Below are 12,083 nucleotides of genomic sequence, written 5' to 3' on the forward strand. Positions count from 1 at the left end.
TGTCACAAGTAAGACTTCTATGCTATCAGTGTTAGCATACTCCAATACTATTAGGCCTGGTGGAATGACCATTTCTCTAGTATTGTATATGTCCTTTAAAAAAACAAAGGTACAAGAGAAAAAGCACAGCTCTTGCTGTATAACATCTGTGCGTTTAGTTTTTCATTCTATTAGCGTTGTGTGACATGGGGCACATTTCTTAATTTCAAAATAAAGATAATAAAGAAACAGTAAGTTGTTTGCAGGGATCAGTGAGAGACTGCATATACAGTGGGGTATGCAACTAACTTCTAAACAGTCAAGTACAGAAACTACTCAGCTTACTAAACACTCAAACTACCTACTCAAACTGTCTCAACAGAGTGATGTGGTCACACTAGGTTCAGACAGTTGAACCTTAACATAGCCGAACTATCTGTCTGTCTGTATGTATGTGTCTGTCTGTCTTTCTTTCTTTCTTTCTTTCTTTCTTTCTTTCTTTCTTTCTTTCTTCCTTCCTTCCTTCCTTCCTTCCTTCCTTCCTTCCTTCCTTCCTTCCTTCCTTCCTTCCTTCTTTCTTTCTTTCTTTCGAGACAAGGACTTGCTAGCTCTGTCTGCCCTGATCATACTAGGTTCGGACAGTTGAACCTTAATATAGCCAAACTAATTCTCTCTCTCTCTCTCTCTCTCTCTCTCTCTCTCTCTCTCCATCCATTTATTTATTTATTTATTTATTTTGTTATTTAGTTATTTTTGAGGCAAGAACTTGCTAGCTCTGTCTGCCCTGGAACTCAATAAATACACCAGCTTGTGTTTAGACAGTTGAACCTTAACATAGCCGAACATTCATTCATTCATTCGTTCCTTCATTCATTCATCTACTTATCTATCTGTCTGTCTGTCTGTCTGTCTATCTATTTTTCTAGCTACCTACCTATCCAACTATCTATCTTCTATTTTTGAGGCAAGGACTTGCTAGCTCTGTCTGCCCTGGAACTCACTAAATACATCAGCTTGATACACCAGGCTGGCCTTGAACTCACAGATATCCTTCTGCCTAAACCTCCTTTGTACGATCATCCACATAGCTAAACTTTAAACCACACTTGAAATCCAGTATTAGTCAGTATGCAGTATACCAGTATTAGTCAGTATGCAGTATACGCTGAGCTGGATTATTGTATAGCTCTGTTCCTTGGATGGTAGATCTCCCCCTTTCCCCCACCTCCTCTTATACCTATCCTTTATCCTAAGCACCTAGAATCATACCTGATACAGAGGTAGATTACCAGAGAGTACCACACATGAATCTTCACAGGGAATTTTCAGTCAGCATATTATCTGAGAAAATATAGTCCAGTGTATAAAAAAGGAAAAGTTAACAATAAGCAGCATCTTGCATGGCTTAAATAATATTTACTGGAGATGTATTTCTGTTACAGTGTTACTCCCACCATGTTATAATCCTCATATATGATTTATTTAAGGAAAAAAAATCTCACAGTAGCCCTAAAAGGGAGGTAGCTGTTGCTCTGTTATAAGCAGGAATGTAACGTATTTTGTCCAGCTGTCCTGATAGAGTCCAGTGTGGAATCCTTTCTCCCCTTCCTTCCTGGGGTTGCTGCATGGACACTTTAGCTGATTGTTTCTTTCTGACCATTACAAAGCCTCAACTTTGGTGCTTGTTATTTTATTTTATTTAATTTTTATTTTTATTTTTTTTGGTTTTTCGAGGCAGGGTTTCTCTGTGTAGCTTTGCTGGGACTCACTTGGTAGCCCAGGCTGGCCTCGAACTCACAGAGATCCACCTGGCTCTGCCTCCCGAGTGCTGGGATTAAAGGCGTGCGCCACCACTGCTCGGCGATGCTTGTTATTTTAAACTAGAAATATATTTGCTATTGGGGGAGGTGATAAATTTTTTAAAGTTATGTTTACATTGCAGTTTTAAACCAAACAGATAGTGAAAAATAAAGTCTTTTCTGTCATTAGTATTGAGTAGAGTCAAGAGCATGATAGAGAAGTGAGTTCTTTTTCACCTATTGATGCCAGGGTGTATTTCTGACTCTTTTTGGTAGAGGTTCTCTGGTATGTTTCCTGCTAGGGTCATGACATTAGATTGTTGTAGTCTGTACTTGTGCTGCAGGCTTTATTTCCCTCCCTTCCCCAGGTGCAAGATATGTACTGTGCAGAGAAAACATGGTCATTTTCTTTCCGGTGCTCTGCTGTCACAAAGATAGCATTGATGGTATAATTCAACTAGAAAAGGGTCAGTTCCACCTTATTGCTACATGTGTTTGTTCATATTACCATGTCCTTATGTTTTTCATGAACAGTATAGTTCAAGCATAATGTCTTTCCAGAAAGCTTTAAGGAATTGAGAGAAAGGAGATTTTAAGAATATCCTTAGACATACTAAAAAATTCTGTCAGGATGAGCTGAGAGCTCGGCTTTGTCCAGATTGTCATGGAGCTTGCCACGCTACCCCAGCTCAATTATTTTACTTTTCAAGAGCGGGGTCTAGACACATAATACAGCCACAGTCATTTCTGGCTTTCCCTGTTCCTCCTCTACAGGCTAGTGTTTTGTTAATGGGGCAGATAGCCTGCATGTAAGGCACTGAGAAAAATTGTATGAAAACACTGCAGAGCAGTGTCTTCTGGTCACTGATGTAACTAGCCTCCAGCCAGGCGAGCAGGTTTATGAATGACAGCTTTCTTTCCAGTGCTTCCATTGATGCACATATGTTGTTCCAGTGCACATATATACATGGTGATGGCAGGCTACAAAAACAATTTTAAAAGCAGTATTTTTCTCTGCATTTGGCATTTTTGTTAATACTTGTCCATTTTGTGCTATTTCTTATGTTTCCTACAAAGCAAGTGAAATGGATCATAGTTCTGCACTTTATTTATTTAGTTTTTTTTGTTTGTTTGTTTTGGGGGGGCAGGGAGACAGGGTTTTCTTATGTATCCCTTGGAATTTCTTATGTACTGGCTTGGAATTCCAGGCTGATCTGGATACCATCCACCTGTCTCTGAGGGTGCTGGGATTAAAAGTATTTAGACCACAAGCCCAGCAGTTCTGCTGTTTTTAATTAATTAATGACAAATATATTTTTTAAAAGTAAAATCTCTGCTTACCTAATAAAGTTGAAACACACACACACACACACAACTGTATTAAGGTCCTGAAATATTAAACTTGAGGTTCTATCAGGAGGATCATTATTTTCCCAGCAGTAGTTCTGTGATTGCCACATTAATTTTTTTTTTAAATCAGTGAAAATATGTAAAACTATATTATTAGCTATAGAAAGGAAATAGACAAGCTGGGCTGATAAGTAGCACTGTAGCACCATATGCTTGTGTGTCACATAATACAAAAATCTTTCAAAATAAAATGTATTGTTACACCTCTGCTCTTTCCAGCTTCATGAATAGTAAAACATTTTGGATCTTTTGACTCTCAGAGTGTGAAGAAACATGGCCATTTTGATGTCAATGTGAGCGGAATCTGCTGCAAGTTCTCAGTGCTTTTCCTTTTCATCTTTTTTTAGTAAAATCTGTTGTTTCCAAATGTTGACTGTCTGTAACAAGCTGATGTTTTGACTTTATTTAAAGTAAGAGTTTATAGTAGTAATCTGATTTTGAGATGAAAGAAGTCATCAAAAATACCTTTCTCTTGTCACCATTGCAGATATCTGTCACAATTAGGATAAGGTACTTACCATCTTTAGCCATTTGACAAGATGAACAAAGAGTTCTGGCTTCTTAGATCTTACCTCTCTCTATCCCCTCTTTCTTCCTATGCCCCTCTTCCTTTGTCACCCTCTTTCTGACATTTTGACTCAGTAGGATAGGTAGAATAAAACTTAACACTCTGTACTGTTCATTTAAAAATTGAAGTTGTAACCAAAAAAATTGAACCAATTTAGATTATGTTCCATAGCAGTCAGTCAACCTTTGTCATATCTACCTTTCAAGAGACTCTAATAATTTGCCAGGTGGTGGTGGCTCATGCCTTTAATCCCAGCACTCGGGAGTCAGAGGTAGGTGGATCTCTGAGTTAGAGGCCAGCCTGGTCTGCAGAGTGAGTTCCAAGACACCCAGGGCTACACACAGAAATCCTGTATCGAAAAACAAAACAAAATAGAAGAATAAAAGTATTCTAATAACTCATTTAGAAATATTTTATCTTCTGTATGAGCTTTACACAGATGCTTTTATTGACTATAGTTAAACAATTTGATGATAAAACATTAAAGTGACTCAGTTGTGTAGTTTGTGCCTGTAAACACAAGTTCAGGAGCTAGATCACCTGTGAGTACCATATTTGTTTGGGTTTATAAACAATTCCACATTGATAATTCTTTTAGAAGCTTGTGATTTTTGTTAGTAGAAATCAGTAATGAAATGAGACCTAGTATTTTTGTTGGCAGTGATTAATAGGAAACAATGCAGACATCTGCTGTGCAGCTTACTTGGCAGGAAGTAAGTGTGTAGCATTTCATTGGTTAGTGTTGCAGCAGTACAGGGAACCCACAGTTCTTCCTTTTATAGTTGTGGTTTTAGTTGGGCATTATGCCTTCAGGTTTAGAAATGTTTTAACTAGTAGAATAAACACTAAATTTGCCACTATAGAGTCATTGATAGCTAAGGAATCCAAAAAGTGTCCATGTTCTTGTGCACCATTTAAAGATATTTACATCTCTTGGACTATGCTGTATGCTGTATATCTACTCTTATGAGAATATTGAGAAATGTTGGCAGGACACATATTTAAAAGCGTTCTTAAGAGAGAATGATGAATCTGACTCAGGGTTAGACAATTCTTCTATAGGAATCCATTTGTAGAACTATGCTTTTAGATAATGCATCAAGACTTGAAAAGTTGACAAACCTGCTTCTCTATACTTAGTATAAATGAATTTGGTGATAGAAACTTAGATTTAGTATCATGTAACATCTCAAGTATGTGGGTTTATTGTTTACCATGTTTCAGTTTTGCTGCTTTTGACCATCTCAAACAATTGTGAAATGTAAGGCAAATGAAATGACCATGGTTATGTAGCAGTCCTTAAAGAAAAAGAGATCAATAAATATGAAATACATTTCTGTTTATTTTATATTTGTAGTTTTAAAAATTTGGCTCCAAAAAGAAATACTGAATGAACTTCAAGGTAACTCTTGAGATTCTCATCAGTGGAGTCAAGTTGCTAGTGGTAGTTATTTTAGTGACTAGGATTGTATAGAAGCAAATAATTTCTTTTTTTGGTCACACACAGTATACTTTCAGCTTATCCAACTTTACTATTACATAAGAGGTCCAACTTTTTTAGACCCTGATCAGTGATCAAACTTTCTTCTATTAAAAAGTTTTTAATTGCTGGGTGGTGGCGGCACACGCCTTTAATCCCAGCACTTGGGAGGCAAAGAAAGGCAGATCTCTGTGAGTTCGAGGCCAGCCTGGTCTAGGACAGAGTGAGTTCCAGGACAGGTTCCAAAGCTACACTGAGAAACCCTCTCATGAAAAACAAACAAAAAAATTTTTATTGTTATTATTCCCAGATGCCCTTCTTTGTAGCTTCCCAAATGAAAAAGTGCTATGTATTTTTTTTTTTTTTTTCTGTGATGGTATACATGTTCATTAATAAGATCCCTGATTGATTATAAGAAGCAGTGGTCACTGATTCCTTTGCTGAATGAATTCCTCTAGTTTTCCTTGTACTTTTTCACAGAATCTGATGATTGTTTATTTAAATAATGTGCACTTAATTAAAAAAGCAAAAAAACCAAGTTATGAAAATTTTTGGAGTCTTATAACAAATGCTGCTTTCTTTTGGTTGTTATTGATAATTTCTTAAGAATCCCCTTTCAAACTGTATCTGTTTTCCTTTATCCCATTTTACTACTAGAAAATGTTATGATGAAAGACCCTCCGGACTTACTGGACAGGCAGAAATGCCTAAATGCCTTGGCTTCTCTTCGACATGCCAAATGGTTTCAGGTTGGCATTTTGTTATTTCCTTACTGTTCTGTTTTGATTTTATTTGGAAAACCTTCCACTTTTTTCTGTGTGTTATATTAAATGGAGATACTTTGTAGCTCATAGAGTTATTGTTGGGACTAAATTAGATCCTTTGGATAAAGTACCTAGAATAGCTTCCATTGTGGGGTGTGTGTGTGTGTGTGTGTGTGTGTGTGTGTAGGCCAGAGGTCAACTCAGTGTCATTTCTCAGGAACCACCCGGGTTGTTGTTTGTTTTTGCCCTTTTTGGGGGGCCTACCACCCAGCTCCCAAATAAATCACACATGGAGGCTTATTCTTAATTATAAATGCCTGGCCTTAGCTTGGCTTATTTCTAGCCAGCTTTTCTTAAATTATCCCATCTATCTTTTGCCTCTGGGCTTTTCCTTTTCTATTTCTGTATACTTCCTTTGTTTCTTACTCTGTGCCTTGCTGTGTAGCTGGGTCACTGGCTCTTGGGTCCTCCTGCTTCTCTGGCTACTTCTTCCCTCTGCCTGCCAGCCCTGCCTATCCTTTCTCCTGCCTTGCTGTTTGCCATTCAGCTCTTCATTAGACTGTCAGTTGTTTCAGACAGGCTCTGTAACACAGCTTCACAGAGTTAATGAATGCAACATAAACAAAAGTAACATACTTTAAAATAGTATTCAACATTCCGCCCTTTTTCATTTCTAAACAAAAATGAAAGGTTTTAACTTTAACATAGTAAGACTGTATACAGTAAGAAAAATTATCAAGTAAAGATTACATTCACAATGTACTGAATTCCAATTCATTTGTGTCTGGCAAATTTAAGAAAATATTCAATAATCTATCGTATCTTAGTAAATCCAAAATTTTATACTTAATTTACTTTTTATCATATCTAAGAAAAACTGCAACTTTTAAGTATCTGGTCTTCAACTCCATCAAAACCCCAGAAGGATATAATATTATTTGAGTAAACAATAAGTGCATTGCAAACAACTTCCAAAAACCCTAGAAATGACAGAGAAATGTGACTGCCGGGATAGTCACCCAAAGTTTCTCTGCAACATTGGAGCATCCATCTTCAGCCTACAGGTCCATAGTATCTGGCAGACTTTTCAATGAAGCAGGAAATTTGAAAGACTGTCCCACTTATATTGGCAAAGTTTATTAGTCACTTTCCTTTGTGTCTGGCAGTGTCTTCTGTGAAGCAGGAACCATGGAAGGGCCATCACCCTTGTTTTGAAAAGTTCAGCAGTCACTTTTCTGTGGGTCAGGCATGTCCAGTTTATACAACATACTGTCCAGCAATCCAGGCAAGAGCAGCTTCTTGCCCAAATGGCTAGCCTTGCCATATTGAAAGCAAACTCCATAAGGAGTTTCTTCGATGCCCATAATCTCTGAAGTAAGTTGGTGCTACCAGGAACAGATGTGTCTCACTGTCATGAAAAGCCCTAAGTTAACAAAACATTTTAAATGCCATATTCTGTAGTTCTTTGAAAGGTTTGAAGACCTATCTATCTATCTATCTATCTATATGATATGGAAAGCATACCTAACATTTATAATTTTGATTATTGTAAATGACTAACCACTAACTTATGTTCCTGATTATCCTATATAGTTTATAATAGTAAATTTCAAAAACTACAATTTCTCCCTGTATTTCCAAATGAACTGCATAGGCACAATACCTCAAACAAAAATAGAAACATGCATACAATATGTTGTAACAAAAATAACCTTAAATTTGTATCAATATATAAAAATCCTTTAAACAAGAGTAGGAACATATATACAGTATGTTATAACAATAATGACCTTAAATTTACATCAATATACAAAAGTCCTTTAAACAAGAGTAGAAAAGAATATATATTTATTTATAACAAAACTTAAATTTGTATCAATATACCATATTCTTCTAAATGATATCAAACATCCATAACCCACCAAATAATCAAAAAACCACCCTCACCCCCCCAGCTCTTGGGAATGTGGACATAGTTTTCTCTAGACTGTTTCTTGCTGGCTGTGGGCAAAGGCATCTTCTTTAGGGGTCCCTGAGAAAGTTTGAGATAATGGCCAAGTCCTGGGAAGACTAATAGTAATAGCTGATAGACTAATAGACTAATAGCTGATATCACCTGTCAAGATTCAGGAGGTCTCCCTTGATCACACCTGATCAATATTATTCCCGAAGAAATCCCCAACTTCTCGTCTCCCATGGGAACAAAACTCCAAAGCATTTTTGATTTCTATTTGTCAAATACATTTTTTGACTTCTTTTTATTTAAGGCATTCCTAAAGTATCTAGATTGGTTCAATTTAGCAGTCCAGTTCACAATCCCATGTTTCTTAACACCTGTCTTTTGCTTCTCAACAATCAAAAAATTCAAACTCAACACAATAACATACAGGATCCAGACTCCCTGTCTATTTCCCATCTTGCATGGCTTTTTTCTTTTACTCTCTATTTAACGGCTTTATTTTAAAACTCTTTCTTTTTATGACTGTTTATACCCATATTCTTTCTTTCTTAAGCCTACACACATTGTAAAACACACTGGAACTTGTTTAGAGGTTTTTCCATCTGGACTTCTTTTATTGCATATCTTTTAGCCTTTTTTAACCATGAGAGCAAACCTTTAAACTGCTAACCTACACTTGGATCCATCCATAAGTGGTTCTCAACTGGCTCTGCCTGCTTCTCTGGTTGTGAAAGTGAAGCCTAAAGTTCACAGCCTGGTCGGAGGTTTGTAACGGAGAACTGCATTCTACCTTCCTAGAGTTCTAGAATGCTGAATCTTGCTCTGTGGCAAGCGTTTTTACTTAGTTTTTGTTCCTACTTAATGTACTAGCTGCTCAAGGACTTAGTGTCTGGCAGAAACTGTCTGACAGAAACTCTTAAAAGGAGCTGTATTTTTTTTTTTTTCTTTAAGCTTTCTCAGGCCCTGTGGAAATTTGAGCTCCACGTTGGGTTCCAAAATGTGTTTTTTGTTTTTGCTCTTTTTGGGGGGCCCACCACCCAGCTCCCAAATAAACCATACATGGAGGCTTATACTTAATTACAAATGCTCAGCCTTAGCTTGGCTTGTTTCTTACCAGCTTTTAACTTTAAATTATTCCTGTCTATCTTTGGCCTCGGTGCTTTTTCCTTTCTCTATTTCTGTATACCTTTTCTTTCCTTCTTACTCCTTGTCTGGCTGTGTAGCTGGGTGGCTTGGTGGTTAGCCCCTGAAGTTCTTCTCCTTCTCTGGTTACTTTTTCTCCCCAGATTTCTCCTTCTATATCTTCTTTCTGCCTGCCAGCTCCGCCTATCCTTTCTCCTGCATTGCTACTGGCCATTCAGTTCTTTATTAGACCATCAGGTATTTTAGACAGGCACAGTAACACAGCTTCACAGAGTTAAACAAATGCAACATAAACAAAAGGTAACACACCTTAAAATAATATTCCACCTTACTTTTTTTTGAAAAAGGGCCTCTCACTGAGATCTAGAACTCACCAAGTAGGCTACGCTGACTGGCCAGCAAGCCCCAGGCATCCTCCACTACTGTTTCCCCAACACTGAGATTCTAAGTGTGTGCCACCACACCTGGCTTTTAAAACATAGGTTCTGAGAGTTGAACTCAGGCCTCCATGCTTGCATAGGAAGCACTTTATCCACTGAGCTGTGTCTTGGTGTTTTGTTATCACGTTATTCTTTTTGGCTTACTATTCTGAATAGTAATGATGGTGGCTTGTAAAATATAAACAAGGAAAAGCTGAAAGTTAAGATAGTACCTGGAATAGGGTTGCCATGAGTTTACAAAAAGAATTTTTATATTATATTCCTTTTACTTAAAAACCTGCCTTTCTGAACTTGCTATTTTTCATAACTTGTGCTTGATAACCAGTAAATCATTTGCTAATTGGTATTCATTTTTAAAAACTTACCCATGATCAATTTGTTTCAAATTAGGAATGGATTTTTATAGGGATATTGGAATCATTTTGTTTGTTTTAGGCAAGGGCAAATGGATTAAAGTCATGTGTAATTGTCCTCCGCATTCTGCGTGATTTGTGCAACAGAGTACCTACATGGGCACCATTGAAAGGATGGGTAAGTACTTAAATGTGATTAAAAACAAATCTGAAGCTATAGCAGAGGAAATTCTAGAAATGATGTTACTATAGAATGACTGCCTTCTGAGTTAATTAAGGCATACATTGTCTTTTTTTGCCCTAGAATTAATTATGCAATTTTATAAATTCTTTTATGCATATAACTTGTCTCTCTTGTCTTGTCATTTGTGTTTTAGACTTGATATATGTATATAAAAATTGTACATCTCTCTCCCTTTCTCTCTCCTCCCCCTCTCTCTCTCTACACACACACACACACACACACACACACACACACATACACACACACACACACACACACTCCCGATCTAAAGGTTTTATACCTTTTAGAAGTAAGTCCTGTTTTGCTTTAACTCTGGATTGATTATTGATCACTCATGAATCGCTCGCTGCTGCTGATAGCCTTCTTGGCTGGTCCATTGCCCTCAGTGTGGTGTTACATTTCTGTGGAGACTATCTGATAGACTGGTGTCTTTTGTAATTCTCATGAAATGTAGACACAGATCCAACATGTTAGGTTAAATGCAATGTATATAATAGCAATTAGGTTAAGTGCAGTGTTTGCCTGATATTAATTACTAATTAGAGACATAACATATATTGTAACATTGACTTAATTTGGAAGTTAATATGCCTGATCCAGTCAGGACTATAAATTACAATTTTATGAAAATAATTTAAAGTTGTAAAGATTCATTTATAAAATAATGAGCAATTATGAACATTTATGCAACTTAATAAGTTTCAGTGTATCTAATCAGAGGTGTGGTTCTTTGTTTATTATAATTGTTGCTCTGGGAGAAGGCTATTTGAAGGAACTCAACTTTTTATAGTTGAGTGCTTAAAAACCTGCCTTTCTGAACCATAACTTGCTATTTCTCATAACTTGATTTTTTGGTTTGCTTGATACCCAGTAAATTATTTGCTAATTGGAATTCATTTAAAAAAACTTATCTGAGATCAGTGTGTTTCAATTGAGGAATGGATTTTCTACAGGGATATTGGAATCATTTTGTTTGTTTAGGCAAGGGCAAATTGGTTAAAATCATGTGAGTGTTTCCTAACTTAAGTGGGATTTAGATAGACCAGTTGCTACCTTGGTTATTTATTAGCTATTGCTCATATCAAAACTTGTTAATCTTAAATGAATTATATGACTGTAATTTCATTTTTTTTGTATCTAAAAACCATAAAGTTTTTGTCTCAAATATTTTCAGAATATATCTAAAAATACTTGATTTAAGAAATGATTGGATTAGAGTAGATAATCATGGGGGAAGAGTTAAATGGACCTTAAATATTAAATTGTCTACACTTTTTTGGCTTCCCTTAGATAGAAATGTCAGCTCACATTTAACTGGAATCCTTTTAACACTTGGTGCATGTACTAATTTGTAATTTAATATCTTCTAGCCACTAGAGCTTATATGTGAAAAGTCTATAGGTACTTGTAATAGACCTTTGGGCGCTGGGGAGGCCTTGAGACGAGTAATGGAGTGTTTGGCATCTGGAATACTACTTCCTGGTAAGGGTTTCAAACTCTCAAGGCAGAAGAATAAGAAAAAAATCTTACTTTAGTTAATTTATCTAAACATATGCTAAATGTTTGTCCTCTGCAGAGGAAAATGATGTGTAGGAGTTGTGATCTTTGGAATTTTAGCAGCTCGAATGTTTGTGTGTGGAAGAGTGCTGTAAAGCTTTTCCATAGTTCTAATTTGTGTTTTATATGTACTAACATAAAGGGTACTAATAGATACTGTGTCTGCTATGCATTTGCTTCACCTAGAAGTCTGAATCTGGAAATGTAAATGCTTATTTGAAAAGTATGAAGTTCATTTTGTTTGCAAGTCTGTTATTAAATTTTGAAAAATTAAATATGTAATCTATTTAAAGTTTCATCATGTTGTTGTAAATTCTTGGAGTATGGCTCATTTTGGTATTAGGTGACTTCCCGTAAAAAATGACAGTTAGGTGCTAACACTGCAA

General features: G+C 36.4%; 1 protein-coding gene across 9 annotated transcripts in view; it reads left to right on the forward strand.

Moving 5' to 3' along the window:
* Positions 1 to 12,083, forward strand: part of Strbp (spermatid perinuclear RNA binding protein) — a 142,263-nt gene that overhangs the window by 77,444 nt on the left and 52,736 nt on the right. For all 9 annotated transcript variants that reach the window (XR_008215476.1, XM_052726625.1, XM_052726620.1 and 6 more), the window contains 3 exons: positions 5,894 to 5,985; positions 9,979 to 10,074; positions 11,511 to 11,622. Coding sequence is in view for 8 of the 9 variants with exons in the window: in XM_052726625.1 (XP_052582585.1) it covers positions 5,894 to 5,985; positions 9,979 to 10,074; positions 11,511 to 11,622 (300 nt within the window). In the remaining variant the exon portion in view is untranslated. The remainder of the gene's footprint in view (positions 1 to 5,893; positions 5,986 to 9,978; positions 10,075 to 11,510; positions 11,623 to 12,083) is intronic.

This window comes from Peromyscus californicus, unplaced genomic scaffold, assembly GCF_007827085.1.
Source record: "Peromyscus californicus insignis strain IS unplaced genomic scaffold, ASM782708v3 Scaffold_7__1_contigs__length_154581171, whole genome shotgun sequence".
NCBI classification, from domain to species: domain Eukaryota; kingdom Metazoa; phylum Chordata; class Mammalia; order Rodentia; family Cricetidae; genus Peromyscus; species Peromyscus californicus.